Source organism: Uloborus diversus, chromosome 3 (assembly GCF_026930045.1).
Source record: "Uloborus diversus isolate 005 chromosome 3, Udiv.v.3.1, whole genome shotgun sequence".
Classification (NCBI taxonomy): Eukaryota; Metazoa; Arthropoda; class Arachnida; order Araneae; family Uloboridae; genus Uloborus; species Uloborus diversus.
In genome coordinates this window covers 177,828,344-177,853,280 of record NC_072733.1, presented here as the reverse complement: position 1 = coordinate 177,853,280, position 24,937 = coordinate 177,828,344, and the positions used below count along the sequence as shown (strand labels likewise).

Here is a 24,937-nt window from a genome sequence, read left to right as displayed (position 1 = left end):
TCATTGCTAGTTGTTTTCTGCTATTGTGATTTCTACAATTGCATTTTTTATATTAAGTACAACAGCGAAAATCGTAATCCTACTGTGACTAGACCGGATGTAAGACTCGAGTTATTTTTTTTCTTTTTCTCTCTTCTCTAGAAATTATTGTTTCATTGTGCTATGGTAGTTTTTATTATATATTTTTTTATGAATCGCTGCGTTCGTATGTATTTGATTTAGCGACATGTTTAACGAAATATTATATGCCCTTCCCCCTTTCTTCCCACGAAGTAATTTCAGCGATCTGAAGTTCGATGCCATTCGATTTATTTGTTTAAAGACTTAACCATTAAATGTTTGGTTCATTGGTGATAGTTCAGCACGCACTCCTTTTTTTTTCTCTTTTTCTTTTCCTCTTACGGGTCATCGTTTTTATGCTTTTGTACTTTCGGTTACGTAATTAAAATTAGCGTGGTTTTGTTTCGAAAAGGAAATAGTAGAAATGGAAAGTGATAGTTGGTTTTTAGATTCAGAGAGTATCATTATTGTAATTATCAACTAATGCTGTACTTGATTTATGCATTTGAACTATTAAAATTAGCTCGGTCAAACACAAAAAGCTCTTGAGTTCGGTATACTAGATGTAAAGCATAGGAATAACATCAGATTAAAGTGAAATTTTTGTAAACTTTACTGCTAATCAAGTATTGAGAATTGATCAATTTTTCAAATATTCTGATTGATTTTCACCATAAAGCTGGATATTTCGGTATTTTCAAAAAACTGATGAAATAAATAAGATATTAGACGCTAGTTAGTGCTGTAGAATATTATTAAAATAAATACGTTTCTATTCATTGGGGGGGGGGGAGTAATGCCCATCTTGAGTATTTTTAGTTTTTAAAACTCATTTAGAAATCTCATTATTTTTATTTGTGTAAGGAATCTTTAAAAAATAAAAAAAATAGTGGAGACCAGGGCAAGATGGTGAGCTGGGCAAGATGACAAATATCTTAAGTTTTCAATTTTCCTCTAGATAACAGCATCAACTAAATACTACAGGCTCTCCTGTCGGCCTTTCGTTCAGAAAAAGTATAGAGGCGCTGAAATCGCCATATTTCTGTTAGTTCTGAAGTTCTAATTTTTTACCGCTACTGCGTTATAACTTTTATGCATATGTAAATAAGCTGTGCTGCAGATACAGATAAAATATATCCTGTTTCCTTCGTATATATGAGTAACTTAGCTTAAATACTATTATCTAGAATAAATGTCAATTTTTATTTCACAAATGCCAGGTACATTGGCCATTAGGCCATAAAACCGCGGGCTCCCCAATATTTCTCGACAACACAATTAAAATTAGTGCAGAGCGAGCAGTCGTCCAGATGAGCAGCATCCATGACTTGTCCAGAGTTGCATAAAGTGCAGGTCGGGGAATCCTTCAGTTGAAAGCGGAACAAATAGGCATTGAGACAATCGTGTCCTGTTAAAAGTCTAAAAGCAGCCACAGCAGCAGCTCGAGGAGAATTCGGGTCACAGTGGGACTCATTGCCAGTCTATAGACGAACGCGCGAACGGCGTTCGCAGAAATTTTTTGGCTCTGCAGAAATGTTTTTTCAAACTGCTAACGTTGATTTAAAAAAAAAAAGTTTTTTTTTTTTAAAGGGAATTTTTAAGAAAATCCCAGAGTTTATTTCTGTTAAAGCCTTTCTCCAAAAGCCTTTTAAAAAGCACATGTGCAAAAAAAAATAATGGTTTTGGCAGTTTTCTTCAGTTGGTGAAAAATAAGCAAACTAGATGTTATTGTAAAAAAAAAAAAATGATTTAAAGCACTTTTTTTTGTCTCTTCATATTTGAATATAAATTTAATTTTTTTATTCAAGGGTGAGTTAGGCAATATAATTATTTGCAGAAAATTTTTCAGTTAGTATTTGTGTTTACAGAAAGCTTTTCATTTTATCTAAGTCTGCTCATTGCACAGTCTCCCCCAGGGTTACCTTCAGCAGCCCGGGGAGCAACACGACGAAACGCATCCCTATAGACCCTCTTGATCTCCAATCCAGCAGAGTGGAGCGGCAAGGGTCCACGAGACCTTTGGAGAATATTACATCTCTTCTTGGCCAAGAAGTCCGCTTTCTCATTTCCGGGCAGACCACAGTGGGATGGTACCCACTGAAAAGCCAGTTTTCCTAATACCCCTCAGGAGTTTTTTACAGCTCTGAATACGAGACCCCTTACTTTCATGGTTATTACTAGACAAAGCATGTAAAGCAGAGGTCGAGTCTGAAACTATTACTGCTTTTTGGAAAGGATACAGATGTGAAGCAAGTTGTTGTAATGCCACATGAATGGCTTCAAGTTCTCCATCGAAATGGATTGTGAAAGATCCAACGTGTTGATAAAAAGAAAAATAGTCACAAAATATGCCAACGCCGGCACCCCAGGAAAAATCAAACGGACCCATTATCACAAGGAGAGCGGCAGACGCCGTAGCAGATTTAGCGTTATCCAGGGTGCACCACGAGGAGGCCTGTTACGTTACACCCCATAAATGTCAATCGCTTCCTTTGTGGCAATCATAGGCGGATTTATGCCGAAATATTTGGGGGTGCAACAATAAGAGGGATCTGGGGAGGGGAGAGGGGAGGCATTTCCGGAATAACAAGACAGTGGCGAAATCAGAAAATGATTTTAGGGCGGGACACACTTTTAAGCCTAAAAAACGCGATGTAAACCATTTTTAGTAAGATTAGGGGATGGGCAATTCTTAACATTTCAAACTGCAGAAAAAGTGTTAAACGAAAGTAGATATTAGAAGCAATGGGTGAATCCAGCTACTGGTTTGGAATGGGATTCACGCCCCAGAAAAAAATTTGAAATAGTAGTTTTCAAAACGCAGTTTTACAGTTCTTGGTGATATTTTAGGGGCAAGAAAGATACGTGTGGATCCAAGGCTATTTTTAGAAATTTTAGTCTTATAAATGTGATTATAGTCCATATTTATAGTTATAGTTTGGGTTAGGAATATGACTCATAGACTGTCTCTAATAGATTTTTTGAAAAGCAGATAAATACGTACCCCCTCCCCTCCCCCACTCTACCTCTTTAACTTTTCATAATTGAAGTTCCAAAAATACTACGGAGGATAGTTTTTGATGCTGTTTCCGAACGAGGTGTTCTGGAGCTCTCCCCTGGAAAATTTTCGAAATTGAAGTCCTAAAAATGAAGTTCTTCTGCAATACTCCATGGAATTAAAAAAAAAAAAGGATTCTCCCAAATATTTCGAAATAGTAGTTTTCAAAACCAAAATATTCTCTTCGATATTAGAGAAAGGGCGCCGGAGGCCCTTGTTTGAATATTTTCCAAAATTACAGTCTTAAACACATGAGTGTAGGACCATATTTGGTAACGTTAGGGACACAGCAGTTTTTCAAAACTGAAGCTCCAAAAACGCAATTTTCAACTATTTTCGATGTATTTAGGTGATTAGAAGAGCTTCCTTGGAAATTTTGCGAAAGTGAAGCTCAAGAAACGAAATTTGAGGTACTCTGTAAACTTTGGCTGGAGAAAGGGCTTTGGAGAAGAAAACTTTGAAGACTAATAGAAAAAATGAAAACGAAATATTTAAAAATGGAAAAAAAAGGGAGGGGGAGACATGAAAGAGGATTGTGCGAGGAGGGGGGAGGAGGCACACAATTCGCCAATAATCTGAAACTGTTGAAAAATTAAAACGTCAATATTTCTTTTTGAAAGAAATTAAGATTTTTTCCTCAACATTCTTTTTTTTTCATAAAATAACTGCGTTTTCCCAAAATGTGATCTTTTCTTCTCTTCAATAATAAAGAATATTTTTTAAAAACATCTACTCGGCATTTTGTGGGGAGGGTCACCAGTCTTGTGCCCCCCCCCCCCCCACTGCAACAAAATGTCCGGGAGCCCTCCTTCAAAAATTTTTGAAAATTTACCTTAAAAATGTTGGTTTTTAGTTGATTTCGGGGTAGATTTTATTGAAAGTTTTTTTTTAGACTTGATCAGCTATAGTTGTTTCAAAACAGAAGAATTGGTATTGATATATGAGCAAATACCCAATTACAGAACATGCAATTATTCTACACAAAAAAACAGCATTGAACAATAAATTGTTTGAGAAGTTTCTTTAATTGCATGAATTTATTAGTTTTTTTTTCCAAATGGATAAAGTTACTTTAATTCTTAATATGAGCACAGTTATGTTTTTCTTGCACTAGCGACGTGTGGTGATACACTGGATTAAAAAAAAAAAAATTTACTAGTATACTGCCGTGCTAAGCGCTAAAGTCGTATCTGCAGCTGAGGTCAAACCGAAAAACTGCTATTTAAAGTTTTACGCCTCCATGTATTTGATCCAGATTTCACTTTTTTATATTTAAAAAAAAAATAGTTCCAATTCACAAAGTTCCAATTCACAAATGACAATAAAACATTGAATAGGGGTAAAACATGTTATAAAGAACCACCTCGTGACTAACTCAATTTTGACAAAAAGTGTAGATACCACTTTTGTGCTTAGCACGGCAGTATAGCAGCTATAAATTCCCCCCCCCCAACTGCGTTTCTGAGTGAAATATACTAAACTATTTTTTTTTCAAAACCCAACCAAAAATTTTGGGGGTGCAGCGCACCCCCTGGCACCCCCGTCAATCCGCCTATGGTGGCAATGAGGACAAATCCGTTCAAACAGGCAGTCCGGGGCACGATGACGAGCTGGTTATCTTGCCCCATAATTCTGAATTAAACTATGTTGTCCATTCTATTAAATCATGTAAACTCTTATTTGACTGTATTTGTCCATGCGACCTTGCGCTTCTATCTCCTCTGGGGGTAAGGGGCGCTCCTCTGGGGCTAAGGGGCGCATTGGATGAGGGGAGGTGTCTTTTGAAAGGTGACCAGAGGTCATTTATGAACTAGTTGACCAAATGACTAGTTGACTGAATGAAACCAAGTAAAAAATCTCCTGCTCTGTTGATTATTGACAATCACTAAAATCTCACACAACTTTACATGCTATCTTACATTATACAGAAAAAAAACGTTATCATGGTTGGGTTGCCGCCCCACACATTGCATCGTCTCTAGCTCCTTGATGTGCCATTTCGTGGTGCATTAAAAACCTACTATAGCCAAGCATGTGACAACTTTATGATCACTAATTTAGGACAAACTATCACAGGCAAAAATATTGACAAGCTTTTGAGCACAACTTACTTCGAAACAGCTACAGTTGGAAATTTCGTTAAAGGGATTGAAAAATGTGTTATTGAGCCACATAATTCTCTTGTTTTTAGCGGACTATGATGTGAATTGGCAATGAAACTGAGAATAATAATGCTAATCCTCAGACCTTGGTAGTAGAAAACCAAATTATAAACCTTTCAGAAGAAGCAGAAATTATGGCAAATGCTCATTCCAATGCAACAAAGAAGCCGATTAGTGTTTTTGCTTTCAAACCATTGCCTAAAGCAACACAATGTGAGAAAAAAAGAAATAGCAAAAAAACTCAAGCCTTCTTAAAAGCACACCAATGAAAGAAATGTCAGAACAAGGAGCAAAGCAGAAGGAAGAAAATGTTTATTGGGGGAAAAAAAAACAAGGAAAAAACCTGATGAAGCTAAAACACACTCAAATTAAGTTCCTTTAGGCCTAAGTCAACTGCAGGCCAAACAATCTAGTTGCATCAACTTCAAAGGATGGTGATATAAGATGTCCTGCTTGTAAAGAGGAATATTGTGATCTTCAAACAGATGAATGGAATCAGCGCTGTAAATGCCGAGAATGGTGGCATGAGGAGTGTTCTGATTATAAAAATGGCATTTTTATTTGTGTCTATTGTTAGATGCATAACTTAACACTTCAATATTATGCTAAAATGCATATGATTAATTTGTAAGATGTGAAAACACAGTTTAACATTTAAACTATGTAACATATTCAAAAGATAAAATATGTTCAACCTTTTTTCATTGTTGTCATCTTGCCCCAGTACTGGGGCAAGATGATTTGTTAAGGTTATGAAAAAAAAATGCTTAATTTTTTTTTTAAATTTGATAACTGAAACAATAATATATTTAAAACTACAAAGGACTACTCTACTAGCTCATGTAAAATTAATTTTACCATATTTAAAAATAAATTAGTAACCAACAAAAATAGTTAACATAGTCATTTTGCCCTGGTCTCCCCTGTGTATTTTTTGATATAACTTGTGAATTGCGATAAAAAGAATCTTTCTTTTTCAAAGCTAAAAATCAATTGAGAAAAAACAAATTTGCAATTTTAGTCCTAAAGGTAAAAAACAGGTAAAAATTCTAAAATATGGCTTTTGACAGGAAAAAAAAAATAGTGGGGGAAATGTTGAAACATTTCCCCCACTATTTTTTTTACCCCACTATTTTAATGCAATACATGGAACTTGTTCTGCATTAAAAAAATACTTTAAGAAAAAAAACCCTTTTTAAAAAAAATATGAAGAGGGGGAAATGTTTTGAAATTTTCATTCGTACAGATGGGGGGGGGGGGACGACTTTTATACTTTCTCTGGATGAGTTCAAAAAAATGCAACTTTGTAAATTTTCTTATTGGAAGTGCCTTTTCGCACAACAAAGAAACAAATAAATTATTAAAATAAAATGCAAAAATCACTCTAGTTTCAGAAATTGCCATCCCCTCACCTTTTTTGACATATTATTTTCTACATTTGAGTCCAAAAATTTATGACCCAATTATTCGGGTCTGTAGGGGGGTGGGGAAGTGCTAAAAGCCACATAAAACATTAATTTTTTTTTAACTTATCAAAAATCTGATTCCAAGCTGCACAACATCTACAAACACACTCACTCCTTATTTTGTCATTGTATAGATAGAAGATAGGTTATTAAAGAGTTTTGAGAACTGATAAAATTTTGGAAAAATAACTCCATTTAGGAATATTTTCAAAATAAAAATTATTTTTTTGAAAAACATACCATTATAAATAAATGAAGCAAATTGGTTTGTTTCCAAATTTTGTTGGAAATTCTTTTGCAATTAAAACTTATTCAATAAATACTACTTTTTATTCATTTTTCTTATTGCAAGAGTTTTAAATTGAATAAGTGTTCATATTTTTGCTAATAGGTTAAAGACTGACATGGCAGATGTGGAGAGTAGTAAACTTAATGGTACAATAGAAGAAAATGGTCCCGTTCCAACATTTGATCCAGATGATCCAGAAAGTCAAAGGCAAATGTGGAGGCCTCCAGATATTGATCAAGATATGAAAGAAATGGAAAGACGGAAAAGAGTAGATATGATAATGAATAGGTAATATTAAATTAGACTATATTAACCATGTTAGAGTATAGTAAAACTTGAGAGTATGAAACATTTTAATTAAATATTTTTCTCTTGCAGTCAAGTATTTCGGGAAGAACTGGAACGGATCATTGAGTCCCAAATAAGTGAAGGCTATCTTCCTGCAAATTTAGCTGCTCTGCAGCAAGTTACAGAACTTTTGCTTCCAAATCGTCGCCCATCAGGTTTCCGGTCTGGAAATTGTGTTATACCTATAAACGATATTAGAGGAGTAGATGGCATTCGCTATACTAAACTTGAGAAACTTCTTAGGTGTAAACTTTCTGCTGTGTATCGATTAATAGATTTATATGGATGGTCTGAAAACATTTATAACCATGTCACAGTGAGTTTGAATTTCATTTGCAATTCTGTTTTTTTAAAATTTAAATTTAGAAAAAACTTTTTGTTCAGTGTGTTGTAACTAAATGTTGTTCTTTTTAGGTTCGTGTTAGTCAAGATTTAGAACATTTTCTCCTAAATCCATTTGGCTTGCAATATCCTGAAGTTACTGCTTCATCTTTATTAAAAGTTGACATGCAAGGAAATGTTATTGACCCTGGATCAACTTCTTTTACTTTCAATCGTGCCGGTTTTGTCTTGCATTCTGCTGTTCATGCTGCAAGGCCTGATGTAAGATGTGTTATTCATATACATCATCCTCCATGTGTTGCAGTAAGTTATTTTCCTTGTATTTTACTGTCAAACTTATAAACATGTAGTTTATTTTTGATTTTTTTTTCTGAAACTTAAGCACTATTTAAATATACAGTGCAGTTGAATATTCATTTTTGAGAGTTATTTCTTGTTTGCTTTAACCATTTTACTTTTGTCAGTGTTAAATATAAAAATGGATGAAAGTTTCTAGCTGAAAGATGGTTATGTAATTAATTTTAATTTAATCTTGGCTCTCTTGCAGCTACTTGCTTATCTGTGATATTTATGTACCCACCCCTATCTGTGTTAGAAATAAGAAATTAAATCTAGACATGAGGATGCCTGGTTATAATTTATCTGGATGGTAAAGTGCCATTTTTAATTATTCAAATACATATTCAATTGTTACACCTTATGCACTTGAAAAAATCAGTTTTATATTTCTTCATGTCAATTGGATAACAATCAGGATAGGTTTGGAAAGAAAAGTTTGACCAGTAATGGAATTTCAGCAAACATAAAAGCATTTTGAGGTATAAACATGTAGGTCTTGTTACTTGTTTCATGAAACTGAAGAAAAATAGAAAATAATTTATCATATCTAATTTTATTTTCTAAATATAAATACTGAATGTTTCTAGCCTATATATAGATTCGTAATATAATGTTTTAAAACTCTTAATCTTTCAAATTTATGACTCACAATTTAACTATAGGTATCTGCCATGAAAACTGGCTTGCTTGCTGTTTCTCAAGAAGCTGCTTTGATTGGAGATGTTAGTTATCATGATTATCAAGGAATTCTTGTAGATACAAAAGAAAGAGAACAAATAGCCAGGGATCTTGGACCTGTAAACAAAGTAAGTTAATCTTACTATATCTTCAGAAAATCTAATTTCTTTATCTTCAAAGAATGCTGCATTTCAATTTGATGTGATGTTTTTGAAATCTCACATAAAAAGAGAAATGAAATTTAATGATTGCTTGTACTGGCTGTCTTTTTCAAAGTATAAAAAATTTACTAAATCAGAACATGCGACATGCTTGGACATGAGTTTTGTCGTTCTTTCTAATGATACGTTCATCAGAAAATCATTTGCTTTCTTACCTATACATAGAACTCATTCGAGTGATTTTGGTCATTTAAAAAAAAAATGTTTTCATTTTTGTATAGTCAATTTAAAAAATAATTAGACATAAGTAATATATATTTTAAATCATGTTCAATAGACTATTAAAAAAAAAAAAAAACTGAATTCATTAACATACCAGCATAAAAAAGATGGCAATGAAAAGCAAAGCAGCAAGTGATGCCAAATGCTTTATTATAAAACAAGAAAGAGAAACAACTATATTTATTTGTATAGTGTAGCTTAATGATTAACAAAAATAAATGAGCAAATAAACTGAAACAAATGTAAATGTACTTTCATGGCAATGCTCTAAACCAGTGATGCCAAACTACGGCCTGCTGGCCACATCCAACTTGTGAAACTGATCCGTGTGGCCCGTTATTTTGTTTAATGTTACTAATAGAAAAGCATGATTTGTGACAAATTTGGAGCCAAATACGGTCAAGCCCTGTTAACACTCTCAATGCAAAATTTCGCTTAGCGCGAAGTAAATGCCACTCTCCGTCAGATAAAGCTAAAAATTAAGTGTTAAATGAATCGCTTAATACCAAGAGGATTTAGACTACTTCCCGCATAAGATGAAGGAAATTTTAAGGTATTGAAGAAAAAAGAGAGAAGGAAAAAATTAAAACCCCATCCTTTTACATGAAATCACGTACTTTCGAAAGTTGAAACATCTGCACTTCGATGCAAGTGACATGGATGGCAGAGAGAAAATTTCTCTACTTGTTGTAGGAAAATCATGAAAATATCATTGCTTCAAGAAGAAACAAACTTTAGCTCTCGACTATGCTTACAGTAAAAAAACTTGGATGAACTATGAAATCTTTATCAAGTGGCTGATCACCTGTAAACCTAGATTTAAAATTTCATCTTGAATGAAGAAAAATTTGTCTGATTCTGGACAACTGTTCTGCCCATGAATAGGTTTAAGGTCTAAAAGCGATAAATTGTGTTTCTTATCCGCCAACACTGCAGCAAAATTCCAGTTTTTCGATCAGATGTTTGAAAATGCACTCTCGTAGAGAAATGCCCCGAATAGCCACTGCTTATTTCGAATTACTTGCGTTTCTTAAATTATAAATATAAATGCTTGTGTGTATATTTTTGTACAAATATACTTTGGTTCCTATATTTTCTGAGTCACAAAAACAAAAAAAAATTGTCTGCTTACACAAAATCCGGTAAACGTCGAATTCGATTTTATGTGAAATTCAGTTAACAATTTGGCGTCTCCGTCGAGTTGGTGTTACCGACGTTTGACTGTGTCCAGAAATTGGCTTCTGAAAAGCAGTCATTTAATGAATAAGCATAAAGTAGTTAACAACAATTATTGTTTGTAATTTTCTTTTTCAATGTCAAAAGTGAGATTTTTTATATGTTCTTGTCCGCAATTATGATTTTAACATGAGATTCCACCCACAGGCAGAAGGTTGGGCACCACTGTTCAAGAATGTTTACTGTTGAAGGGAATGAACAATAAAGTGGGGTATAAGTTTTATTAGTGCAACAGTACAGGGTTCCAAATTCCAAACTGCTCACAGTTGGGGGAAAAAAAGAAAAAAAAAAAACTGTTCATCTTTTAAAAGATGAACAGAAGCACTGCACCATTCATTTTGAGGAGTCTCTTTTTAATTTGCTGGATCATGAACTTCCCTACATGTGCACAACTCGAGTATTTTATAAGATCTATAGATAAACAACTTGCCACGTTTGAAGTTTTATTCTAGTGTGGTGCATATGTTGATGTTGTAATTGAACATTTTTATTTTAAATACCTTTTGATATATTTTAACTACTGGTTTTTGATTGTTTTAGTACTTAGCTGTCCTAACATTTTGGGTATATATAATATTGGCCAAAAGCTAAGCCAAACTGATAATGATGTGAGTATTTAAAAACATCCACATATGAAGTATGACTTAACATTTGAAAGAAATGCTATGTTAGTAAGGGATAAATTTGCTATTAAGATTATATAGTTCTGCTGTGTTAAGGTAAAAGGCATCTGCATATTTTTCTTTTTTTTCAAGTCTAATGGTCTTTAACCCATTCTTTGCCCCGGCCGATACAGGATCGGCCGCGCAGTTTGTGTTAAAACTGCCCTGACCGATTCAGGCTCGTCGCAAGAAAATGGTTCCTAACTGCCTTCGACGATCCTGTGTCGTCACGCCGTTTCTAGCAGTTTTTGCTTCGGCCGAATATGTGTCGGCGATCCTTCCAGGAGAATCCTTCCCTGTTATTGCGCTTCTGTTGGGTTCTGGTGCTTTTAGGGGGGCGATAATCAAGCTCTTTTCCTTAGACAAAAGGAATGTAACTTATAGTATTTCACAAAACTTGTTGTAATTTATTTTATTTTACTAAGGTATTAACCTTTCAAGTACTCTTGGATGGGACACGTATAATGCTTCAAATAATCAGGCATTATATTTTTATCTTTTCGTGAAAGCTGTGTTTCTTAGCATTCTGGCATTTGAACTCCTGAGGAACAAGTGGGAAAATATTTCCTTCCACATTTAACATAATTTCTATGCCTGAATAAAGCAAATAAGCAGAAATATATATATATATATATATATATATATATATTTTTTGTTATCAAAAATCCACCTTCTTACACAAGCATCCTTCACTAAATTGTTCATAATCCTCAAATTTTATAATACACATCTTAATTTTGTACGAGTATTTTTTTAAATTTTTTAAAAAATTATGTTTTTACTACGCTTTTTATTTATTTGTATACTATTATTATTTATTATTAATTTATTTTTAAATCACGATATTTTCAAATGTAAATTATAACTTTTTATATTCGCGGCACCCTTTTATGGATTTTTAGTGATACGGTTTGAATATTTTTAATTTCTCAAACAAAAATTATGACGACCGCATTGACTATACGTAAAAGTTGACCATGCAAAACATAAAATAGATACGACAGTACAAATGAAATAATATCTTGAGTTCTTTTGTTGTACGCTTTACTCATACGAAATGAAGCATTCCTTTTCTCCCATTCTTTTTCAGATTTTATTTATTGTCTTAAAATAGCTCCAATGTTTTAATTGCACCTTCTTTTATGAGATTTTAAAAATAAAAATTAAATATTTGGTTTCTTTTCAATAATCAAATTGCCATAACTAGTAAATAAAAATTATGAAACTAACTAAAATTTATTCAAGTATGTTTAAAAAAAAGATTAAAAAAAATCCGACTCTATTTCAAGCAAGATTTCATATTTTTTCTTCTGAAGACATGCTCCGTCATATAAGCATAAGAGGTTGCTTTGAAATTCCTTTCTTATCTAAACTGTTTTGTTGTAAGAAAATAACGTGGAAGGGTTGACCATAAGACAAAAAGGGGGTCACCTCCTTAGGGAATCGACCTCTCTCACAATGCTCCCAGGCCCGCTCTGTTATTCCTCTCTCAGCTGGGGCTTTTAGTTGCATGCACAAAGGTATCCTTTAGGGAAATCGAGGATTAGCCGCAAGTTTTGATCTTTTGTAATCATTTATCTTTAAAATACTTCCCACGCTTGAGCAACTGATATCTGGGCACTCAGAAGGGATTTAAAAGTCATCGGTGTTACAATAAAAGAAGCGACTGTCTCTGTGTTTATTGGTCGTTTTGAAGTGTTACAATATATCAAAAGGCACCGAAGAATACTTTTTATCCTCTTAGAAAATCATTCCCACATAGTTTCCCAAGCGTTTTTGTCCCTTGCTCACAGGTTGGATCGATCAGTCAATTGTTTGAAGAATGTTTTGTTGAGGCCTTTTGAAAGATAGATCATCTTACATTTAACAGTAAAAGAAAAAAAAAAGATATACTGAGAAAAAAGGAAAAGTAAATCAATAAAATAATTTATATTATGAAAATAATTGCTTTTCGTCCTATCATCTATTGTTTATTATTTTCTTGTTATGTACTGTGTAAATGTATGAATATTTCAGCACATATTAGCAACCTTGTATTTTATTGCACTATTTAATTCAGTGCCTAAAAACTAATAAAGCGAAGCGATTTTCGAATGCAAGCTGAACAGCAAAAACAACATTAAAATCCTGATAGCAAAATGGGACGAAAAGTGCTATTACAATGTAGCAAAAAGCAACTCCGTTCGTTATCTGCGGCATGCGCGTTAAGGGTTTTCGGGCTGGTCATGGAATGGGTTAACCTTATTGTACAAGCTTGCTTATTAGGATTCCGCTGAAAATAAAGCATGAAAACATTGTCAAACTCAAACATTTCCTTATTGCTAATATGCAATCCAAAACTCGTTTCTTTAAGGAACTCAAAATCTCATTTCTACAAATATTGCCCCCCCCCCCCCCCAGGATAGCTTTGTCTATATAGTTTCATAAATCTAAGTACAAGCTTTAAGAAATAGCAAATAGCATCTAAAAGAACTAGTCTGTTCACTCTTGATTTAAAATGTTATTGTTAGTCAGACATGAGGCACTGTTCTACAATGTTCAAGAGGAGAAAGTTCAGATTTGCATTGTGCTTCCTTGTGTAAGAAGCATAAGCCATCATTATACTTTGTATTTTTTTTCTACAGTGTACAGGTATTGCACTGGTACATGTATAAAGAGATTTTTCCTGGTTAATCTGAATTTTCCGACACTTCAGATTCTTAATCAGCTATCACTTAACACAAAATTCCCAGCCATGGACCCCTGGGCAATTATCACTTTTAATTATCTTTATTTATTGAACAATTGAATATGTACATTTATGCATGTCTGCTAACATTTCTCCTTTATTTTAGGTGATGATTCTTCGAAACCATGGGGTTATCGTGTGTGGAGAATCTATTGAAGAAGCTTTATTTTATTTACAGAATCTTGTTTTAGCTTGTGAAGCTCAGGTTTGTTTGTTTTTTTAATGGTTTAAATTTACATATAAATGGTGTTTTATTAAAGGAAAGAACTGGTATCAAAATTGAACTAGATTATTATTAAACCTATGGTTGTTCAATTACAAAATCAAGTTTTCCAATAGTTGCAATTTTGAAAGCGAGCTTACTTAAAAATAAATTTTTTTAAACACCGAGAAGGATTAATTGGCTCCTTTTAATCTGGCCCTCATCAAATCGTGTGCTTTCAATTTTTGAAAGCTATAACTTGAGAGAAAGAAAGCTTTCTTGCCAAGTCAGAAAACATTCTTGAGATTGGGCGATCCGCCTTGAGTGACTCATATCATGGTTGACACCCCAAGTTAATGTCAGTGTTTATAAAAAAATATATATACTCAAATTCTGAATTTTCCCTCATAAATGTTAAATTATGTTTTATCTATAAAATTTCAACAAAAATAGGGTACTATATTGCGGGGAGATGCAGGGTGCATGTACGTCTGGTTTCCACCCGAGTCTACTTGCTGAAGAGATACATTCCTTCTACTATTTCAGAACTGAGATCAAAGTAAAAAGTATATTTTGTTTAGTTGAAAGTGATAACTTCGAAAATGTTAGGAAACAAAACTATTTGCTGACAGTTGCTTTTAGTTAAAGGAAGTTATAAAACAAGCAAACTAGGGGACGGCATAAGCAACTGTTACAGAAAGTTGTATAAGCAATCAAGCCCGTTGGTGGCCAATGGCAGTTTTTTTCTTATTAGTCAGCCTTTAAACACATAATGGAACCAATTAGGTAGTCTTTTTTAAAGAATGCAAGGAGATTCGGTGAAAATTAAAGAAAAAAAGCCCAGAGTCTGCATGTTTTCTAACTACTCGCTCCTTTTCTCCAAAATATGTCTGACTCTTGGACTCGGTCTCAGATTCCACAGCCCTGATAATAGTCTGTGTCTTGCTAGTGTCAACCATTCAGAAATAGTTATCATGAAACTCACTGGTGAAAAAGTTAATAACATTTGCAGTACCTCTATTTTCAATTTTTAATCTGTGCTCATTAACCAGTGGCGCAATTTGACTACTTCAAACTTTCCCAAAATTAGTAAGCAAAAAACTTCTGGGGATTCCTTTTAATGTTATCTGCCAGTCTTAGCTCCGATTTCCTTTTCTAAATCTGTCTCAAATACTTAATGATGCCTTGCATTACAATACTAGAGCATATCTGCACACCGACCAGTTTCTTTAATCCGACGAAAAGTGGTTTGCTTATTCTTTAGAGCTCCTATAACCTCCCTGGAGAATCACTAGGGCCAAATTTTAGTATTAACATCTTTTCTCCCGAAAGGAACCTAGTCTCCAACAGTTTTTGCTAGTTTTTCCTTAAATTCAGTCTCCTGCAGATCTACATCGCTATTTTCCAATCCTGATAAAAATAGCCCTTTTATGCTCTGCCTATGTGCAACAAAGTCTATATTTCTGAAATTGGGCACAAACTTTGTACATATAAAATTTAATCCAGAACTTAATACTGTTGTGGTTATGGTTTCTAATATGATCCCCTACACGCAACCCCTAAACAGAACTTCCCACGTCACAGAAAACTGGATCCAAAATCACATCCTGCAGAGTTTTCTGATTTACTACTTCATCTAAGAAACAGTCACCACAATTACTTTCAAATTCTTCTGCTCTGCCATGATTGATGTAGAAATGACTCCAATCCATGTCCGGAAAATTGCCCATTATGATGACTGGACATGTCGCTAATCATGATGCATCTGTTCATCTTGTCCCTGGTTTAAATTAGGTGGCCTATAAATGTTTCCCAAGCAATGTTTTTCCCTTATTGCTCATCAACACCAGCCAAACCATTTCAATATTAAATGAATGAAAAACCAACGTTTTTATGCACATTTTCATCAAAAAGCTTACACTTGCATTGAAAAAGGTGTTCCTTGTAACACCAAAACAAGTGTTTGCATTTTTTGTGCATCAAAACCTTGGTTTTTCATTCATTTAATTTTCAACCACTAAAGTATTTGTTATTGTATTTTTTTTTTTTTTTTTTTAACATTTTAATATTAGGTTTATTATTTATGACTAATGCAAATGAGTCTCTATCATAAAATAACACTCCACCACCTCTTTATCTACTTTATCTTGTCTGAATAAGTTATACCAAGCAATACATAATAAATCTGCAGCATATTCGGTGCCCATATCTCTGCAATTCCAATAACATCCAACTTCTCATCTATAGTTGTGATTTTCAATTCTTCCATCTTGTTCCTAATACTGCAAACATAGGTAAAGAAAACTTTAAGCATGCCCAAAGTGTTTTTTTTAACGCCCTGAAATTTCTTGAATCACAATTGTTAAAATTGCTACTCTTATTAGACACTCTATTTCCACTTCTAGTAAGATCTAAATAGTTATCCTTCTTCCTAAACTTAGTTGTTTGAATCTGAAGCCCCTAAAATGAAACCGCAGACCATTTTGACCCCTATGGAGCTCAGATGCAAGTCATCCCTAGCAATCCAATCACGCTGAAAGACTCCATACATCAACAAACCAGATACTGCGATTTTGGCAAATTTCCTTAAGTAACAGGTTCATACACTTAGCCCGTTCTTCATTTATAAATTGAGCTTTATTTATTTTTTGCTTCAAATGGCAGCATAAAACTACATGTAGGAAAAAACAGTTTGTGAATGTAGGTGATGTGGGATAAATGTAATTAGCCTTAAGACGTTTTTTCCATTATTATTTTAAAAAATGTAAATTTTGAATTTTTTTGTCTACATTCAGTAGTCTATATATATAAAAATGAATGTTTGTCTGTATGTCATCCATGAACTCAAAAACTACCCGGCAGATTTGGCTGAAACTTTCACCGTTTGTTATTTTTGGTACTGGGAATGTTTATAGACCAGTTCTAAAAAAATCCAATTGATAGTTCCTTTTTTATTCCAGTTTAGGTCACAATCCATTGGATAAATACGAATAAAATTATCGGCTGCAAAAATTAATTCGTGTGAAAGATCTCATTGATAAGAAATTAGCTGTTGCCATTTTTCTTGAGTTTGAACAAATAAATTCTTTCTTTATTGTTTTATGGCTTTTCATGCAACGGGGGGATTTAAAACTTTTTCTACTTGATATTTTTAGCGATTGATTGAGCTTGCAAACTGTGTGAGTACAAAATTTAAGTGCAGTCACGGCTTCACTTGATACCTGGACCGATTATTATGAAAATTGCTATATATATGTATTTTTCCACGGAGAAGGTGTATAATATGCTCATTAAAGCCTCTTGCCACGAGGTGGCACTGTAGAGTAGCAACTTCTGCCCCGTTCAACCGATTGTCATGAAAATCAGTATAATGTATTTTTTTGTTGGCGTAGCAATGCGCGTCGGGTACAGCTAGTTTATTATGAAATTCTATTTGAGTGTTTTGTTTTTATTATCAGGTTTTATATAACATAAGTTATTTTAGTTTAGTTCAAGATGAAAGTAACATCATGAAATGCCGAACCAGTTGGCATTCTTTAATGTAAATATCATGCAATGAGAAAGAAATGCAAATAAATGTGAATATTGTTGGATATAAATGAATATAGTGGAGATATAGTTATAGATCAATTGGAAGATGAAGTTCAACTGATTAATTTAATTCTAATACAACCATCAAATTTAAGTAGTTGCATTTGGTGGTTTCTTGGCATATAGAGTGAAGCCAATCACTTACATAATCAAACTAAGCACCACATGTGGCTAGTTAATATTAAAACTTATTTGTCACTGCCTGCTAATATGTTAAATTTTCATGTTTACATCGTTAGGTGAGGCTTATGCCTATTGGACTTGACAATATCCAAATAATGTCTGATGACGCCAAGCAAAGAGTGCGACGCATAATAACAGCAAATCATGGAGAAGTTGTGGGAAAGGTGGATTCTTCTACTGAAGAGGACAAAGATTCAAGGATGAAACGATTTAAGGTTTGGGATCTGGAATTTGAAGCACAAATGAGGATGTTAGATAATGCTGTGAGTTGTTTTTCTTATTTCCAAATATTATCCCTTTTTTTGATCTCCCATTCTTATTTAAATGCTTCCCCAAATCGATTTTTGAAAACTTTGTTTACCTATGTACTTAATTATTCAGCTCATACTTTAAATGAGTCTGTTTCAGACCTAACTCAAAATTTTTTTTGACTTAATGAAGAAAGAATGTAATACATATAAATGTTCATAGTTTTATGAATCAGTTTTATACTTGGTATTAAAGTGCTTTGCAAAGGAAGTGTTTTGTTAGACTTATGATAAACAAGAAAAGTTTTGAAGTAGTTGTACTAATTTTTTTTCTTTTTTGTATGCTCTATATTGCACTTTGTTGTGGAATTTATAAACTTCTCTTGGAGCTAAAATCTTCTGGAGAATGTCCTAAGTATTTTGTTTTCTGTTTGTGAACTAATACCTCTGTAAATTAATCTTCAAACCTAATCAACTTTCCATTGAATGGCTTTCTATTGGTCAATGTTTTGAATTGGTTTGTTTTTTGTCAAACAAGAATGAATCTGTAATCATGGATTTCACTGCTCCTGTGCTGTAAACATTCAGTCATGGTTCTATTATACCTATTACTTAAAAAAAAAAAAAAAATCGCATTTCAGGACCTATTGATGTTTTAGATTTCCGTTCTCCTAATTCTTTTTTCTTCTCATCTAGAGGTGAAGTATATTGTTTATTCTACGACTTTAAAAACAGAGTCCGACCAGGTGGGTTTAAAAAAAGAAAGCAACACTTAATGGGAACGTTTCCTTCAAATGCTAGAAATTGCTATTTTCTGCATTTGCATGTTAGCAGTGAAGTGACAAAACTACTTTGGAAGGCATTGGTTTTCTACTGGCCCAACACAGCACTTGAAAGAAATTGAAAGAAGTGTAATAAATGATAGAAGATTAATATTATGAATGTTAAAAATTATTCCTTAAAGCCAAGTTTTAAGCAGAGTTCAAAATTTCTGCAGGAAAAAAGCAAACATTGAAAAAATAAAACTTATGCAAATTGCTAAAATGTCAATGTCAATGGCTAATGAATGTATTCACATATCTTTTTAAATGCCTCAATGTATTTCATCTCCAGTTGCAAATTAAATTCAAAGTTTTATTTTTAGTTTGAAATAAAAAATTTATAGTTGTACTTATTATTGAGAAAATATAAGTTTGATTTTTAAAACTGAACAACTCTCCCCAATAAATGCATTATTTGGAGCACTTAATGCCTTAAGACTAAGTTTTGTTAAATTTAACTGTAATTTACATATCTTAGCTAAGTTTTTCTATAGGAATAAGTGGAATATCGCCATGCTTGCCTCCTCTTTCAGATTGAACATAGTTTTATTTTCTTCCTTGAGCAAAAAGGCAAATTTTCACATCTTAGGCACAGTGGACGCCGGTTAATTGAATCAACCACTTTAATGAATCAAATTACCAAAAACAGAACGAAATCCAGCTTTATTAAATTTGCTGCTATTGAATCATCCTCTTTATGGAATCAAAATTGTTTAGAACAAACGTGATTCATATAAGCGGGGGGCCACTGTATTATTTTCACATTTTATGAATAATATGATGGAAACCCTGCTTAAAACTTCAAAACAAGATGCTCTGTTAACTAGGAGGCTGCGTTTGGTTTTTCAACAGAATGCTCTTTCCTGATATTCCATGAAGTGGATTCTTCTGTATGTCAGAAATTTTTTTATATGCATTTTCTGATGCTTTGTTTAGTTCTCTAGTGGTTAAGATGGAATTCCACTATATTTCTGGCTCCTAATGTCAGTATAGTGATTAGAAAATTCATAGAACTCGAGAAAAAATAGTAACTATGTTTCAGAAACAAGATAATTGTTTTTGCTGACAGGTTCGAGTGTATCACGTGTTTCATAATGCTTTCAGAAGAAATTACTTCGTTTACACAAATTGATCGTATCAAAAAATTATAAAAGTTTGTTCTATAACTAAACTTTTATAATAAGGTATGTTTAACAATTCATTTTTAGAAGTAAGAAAGAACAGAGAAAATATAATTTAGACTTAGCATTATTATTTGTCTTATCTCACAATATTTGCATACATAAATGCTTTTTAGTTCAAAACTTAGTATCTTTTATGCTTTTGGAGAAGTATTAGATGTTATCAGTTAATCCTGAAAATAAGTATAAATAATTTCAGCAATTACTTGAGTTAAATTATTCAATGGCATTCAAACAAAGATTATTTACTATAATCAGCATTTGTATTCAGGAGTGAGATAATAGTTCTATTGTCATAAAATTGATTAGAATGTTTCTCTGTTTTCCTAGTGTATAGTTGCAACATTACTAAATTTTTTTTTTTTAGGAAGACAACTTTTTATTGAAATAAAATGCAAAAGTATTTTTAATATTCATGAAATAGGCTTTGAGAGAATTTGATATTTTTTGGGTGCTATTTCACTCATGTGTTCACCACAGCTAGTATGTGCTGGCTAAATCTGAAGGTCCAGTTTTTGCTCTTTATAATGAATGAATCAAGCTTTAAGTTGGCAGTATAGCATCAAATATTGGCTTCCAAGTGCTCATTTGTTTCTCTTGATCTATTCTATTGTTGATGTATGTATACCAAGACTTAATTTGCAAGGAAGCTCACAGTAGCCGAGCTCCTGTACTTATTTAAAAGATTGTAAATTTCAACATTTTTAATGAGATTCAGCCCATTTTCTTGCAAGCATAAGAGCAGAGGACTGTAGGGCTCATGTACTGTTTTAGTAGAAATTAAGCGTTGACTTATCAAAGAGATTTGAATATCCTCTGAGGAAATAATCTTATGCATAAAATTGCTTGATGAGATGGAAGTTAACAAGTCTATTGAGATTGATAGTTTGTTAAATGTTCCTATCAGTAAATTTTGTTGTGAGCCTGTCGTTATGGCCACATGCCCGAAATCATATGAAACATTAATGCCAGAGAGCTAACTGACAAAGCAAATAATGGACATTGAAAGTAATTTTCTGTATTTTATACCTACTTATGCACTTGAACCTGTTTAATTTTACTTAATTTTGTATCTATGATCGAAATGACTATAGTTGGGGCAAACCTATCCTGGCAGTATTGTGAATGCGACAAAGAACCTAATAGTTCCATTATGTTTCTGTCTGGTTAGGTTTGCCCCAACTACACAGAGAACACAATGCTCTTATTCTTAGGCAAATTTTGAATATTTTGTAACCTAGAATCTTAAATTTTAGGGCTTTCGCACTGGTTATTTGTACAGATATCCTCTAATTAGAGCAGAAATTCCGCGTCAGAAGAATGACGTTGAAGTTCCTCCAACAGCTACTTCATTTGCTCAGTATCTGGAAGAAGACAAGTGGCTAAGGTTTGAATGAAATATTTTTTGAAATTTTGTATGTCATTAAAAATTTTTGCTTATTCTTGAAGTAAAATTTATCACAACTGTTCTGAATCTAATCCTACAATAAAATTTACAATAGGATTTAAAGGTGATGAAGCTAATTTAAAAATAAGCTTCATCTTAGCTCATTAGCTCAAATTAGTCTCAATACAAAGCTAGTTTATATATTTTTTTTTACCAGGGTCAATGATGTAAATAAATTGCTTTGTATCCAGTGATTTTAATCATGATTTAAGTCTTTGAGATTCAGACAATGTGTTGTAGTGGTTTTTTAAGTTTTTTGAATTTCTTTTATATCTGAAAGGAAGTGAACATTCTGAGATTCCTGAAAACTTTTGTTCCCTCAGTATAACTCTTCCTCCCCCTAAAGGTTAAAGTTGTAGAGCACTCTTTTGATAAAAGGACTACAAGGTACATTTCAGTTAGCTATAGTTTCTTACAGCAACACCACCTTACACTTTTGTTTATATTTATTTATTGATTGTACTTGCTACAGTAAGATTTGCTCATAGTGATGTGTGTTCGTGTGTGCATATGTTACCACGTGAGGACAAAGCTGGAGAATCTAGACTTTCACCAGTGATTCACAAAGAAAATTCAGTCTATTGCTGATGGCTTTGGTATATGAATAATGGCATTCACTGTTAAAGTTAACCAGATTTTAGACTTTCAGAGTAACATCTATGTATAAGAAAAGATAAACTAAAAACAAAAAGGAAGACTCGTACGTAACATTTGAAACTTGAAGAACTTGTATGCTTTTCATGCTTAAAATTGAAGAATTTTATTTAACTTTTTTAAATGATATTTTCAATGAATAAACTAATTTTTGAAGTCTATAGTAAAACCAGTTTTTGTTATAGAACTATAGGGTGATTTTTAGAATTTCAACACATACCAAAATAAAGGCCTGATTTCAGGAATGTTGCACAATGTAAGTGCTAAAACACTGTTTTCATTTTCTGAAGTATGTTCTAAAAAGTTCTTAATATTGTATTTGAAGTTGATAGAAAATTCTGTTGAATATGAAAATTCCTGAAGAGCAGAATTTCAAACTTGTTGTCTCTGATATATCTTGTTAAAACTGATGTATAGGCCTAAAATGATTTGAATTCTATGTTAATGCAGGTTTTTGTAATTTTTTCTTGCTATTTTATAATGAATAAGTATTGTAATAATTTTTTTTTTCTGTATTTAGCCCTCTAAAGAAGTTGATGGAAGGGAAGAAAACGCATGAGAAATTGAGGTGGGTCAATTCACCTAATGTTTATCAAAAGGTAGAAGTACTAGAAACTGGAACAAGTGATCCTAAGAAAATTACAAAGGTAAGGGTTTCACTTTTACAAGTTAATATAGATTCATGAACAAATGTTCTTAACATAATTGGTGGAACAGTGAATTTTTGCTGTAAATGTTAATTTATATTTTCTTTAGGTTCACTACAAATTTTAAATCCATTAATACTCCATTCAATTCATAAATTTTTATTTATTTTTTGTTCTTATACTTTTAATTTTATTTTTAGACCAATGAAAGCTTTTGAATTTAAATAAATTACACAAAGTAAATAAGAATAAACTGAAGGAATTTAAGTTACTGCTGGTTTGATTGTGATGTTGATCTCGTGATTTATGGATTGTTAATTAAAAATGTTTTGAAATTTATTGCTATAATTCAAAGTATTCTTTTAAATTTTTCTTGTAGACTGGAATCGGAATTTTAAAGGGTTGGCTATTCTTTTAGCCTCATTGGTATTTCAAACATCCTATAAATTGTCTTTTTTTTTTTTTTTTTTTTGAAGTTTTATCTATTTTGCATGATCAAAATTTAATAGCAAGTGATTTCAGAATTCTAACCTATTGAAGTAAATTATATTAATTTTCCTCTTTGTATGAGATCACATATCTGAAATTTAATTTTATAAATGGTTATTTATTCTTCCTGTATCTTTTTCATTGCCTAATCTTCATTCAAAATTATGTAATTGTAAAGGTTTTTAAAATTATTTAAGACTTCACTTTATGGGGCATGAAATGGCAGTGCAAAAAAATTTGATGAAACAATTGTTAAATGCCATTGCAGCCCAACTGCTAAAATAGAACTACTAATTTCAACTAAATGAACAATTTTATGTTTATTGGTTCTCTTTTGTTATCTTTTCCTAATTTTAACAAACTGATAAAGTGCTTTAGGAATATCAAGAGCCATATAAAATATGCAAGACTATTTTAATACTGTCAAACCTCCTTAATTCAAACCCGCCTAAAACAAATTACTGCTACAATGAACTACTTTTGCGATCCACATCCTGTTTGTGTATTGTTTGGATTAGACAAACTATAGTGAAGACTAATTCATTTTAAAGCTCCCTTTGAGGTGATTTTAACGTGGTTTGACTGTTTAATTCTATGAGTTAACTACACATGTTTCACCTTGAAAATACTTAGCTATTATTAAATAACTTTGCCAATAATAAAATCAATGAAATAAAATCTTCAAAATTAATCGGATCTATTTTTGAGATCCGGGGTATTATGTTACCATAATCCAACCATATGCTGCATAATGGTATAATTTGCAGCTTTCTCAGGTTCAATTAACTAGTTCAGATTATAAAAGAATCCAGAGATTTTATTATTTTATTGTTTTTACTTTTTAAAGCTCCTAAAATGATACAAAACTGATTTTTGCTAGTTTTTGATTGATTCAACACAGGTTTTTTTTTTTTTTTTTTTGGTGTAACTGGTTCTACAATTTTCTATTAAAATAGAAAATGCTCTTGACTTTTAAAGTAATTAAAATGTGCATGTTAACTTTCGACATTAAGCTACTGAACCCCCCTTATTCCATGCATTATTATGTTTAGCAAAGTTTTTGTTTCAAGTGATTATATATTTTTTGTTTGAATGATTTGAATATATTTTAGTGTCTTAGTCTTTTAATTAAAAAAAAAATCTATGCTTAAACCCTTAAATTTATTAGGAATGTTTTCAAATTTTTAAATACACTGAACTTTAAGCTGTGACTAAAGCTTTTAATTTGTATAATTTTATTGTTTTTTTTAACATAGATCATAATTCTAATCATTATGTGAAATTGTCTGGCATTCTAAATTTTTTCTTTATTTTCTGCAGTGGGTCGAAAAGCCAGATAGTGGGGACAATGACTCTGTAAGAATTTTATCCAATCAGCAATAACATCTTGCTCTCTGAATTACATTAATGCTACTGCTTGATTGCAATTAAGTTTCCAAAAATTAATGCTTTTCTGGTTTTGTATTGCTATCTCTAAATTGCAGTGAGTAATTTCGCCTTAGTGAGAATAATTTACCATGCTGTGTTTTAGTGGTTGGCTATTTATGTTAGAAATAAAGTGTTGTAGTGCAAAATGCTATCAAAGTACTTACAGATTATGACCCTTTGAGAAGCATTGATAAAAATATAAATTGTTTTTTCACACTGAACATACATTGCTTTT

At 32.4% G+C, this 24,937-nt stretch overlaps 1 protein-coding gene across 6 annotated transcripts in view; it reads left to right on the top strand.

Annotated features, from left to right (window-relative positions):
- Positions 1-24,937, top strand: part of LOC129219305 (protein hu-li tai shao-like) — a 106,497-nt gene that overhangs the window by 64,215 nt on the left and 17,345 nt on the right. For 4 of the 6 annotated variants that reach the window (XM_054853648.1, XM_054853650.1, XM_054853653.1 and 1 more), the window contains exons 2-10: positions 7,138-7,323; positions 7,414-7,699; positions 7,798-8,028; positions 8,727-8,870; positions 13,918-14,016; positions 17,844-18,050; positions 21,294-21,424; positions 22,659-22,785; positions 24,595-24,630. In XM_054853648.1, coding sequence (XP_054709623.1) covers positions 7,151-7,323; positions 7,414-7,699; positions 7,798-8,028; positions 8,727-8,870; positions 13,918-14,016; positions 17,844-18,050; positions 21,294-21,424; positions 22,659-22,785; positions 24,595-24,630 — 1,434 coding nt within the window. In that variant the 5' untranslated portion in view covers positions 7,138-7,150. The remainder of the gene's footprint in view (positions 1-7,137; positions 7,324-7,413; positions 7,700-7,797; positions 8,029-8,726; positions 8,871-13,917; positions 14,017-17,843; positions 18,051-21,293; positions 21,425-22,658; positions 22,786-24,594; positions 24,631-24,937) is intronic. The other 2 variants (XM_054853652.1, XM_054853649.1) reach the window with 1 other exon arrangement.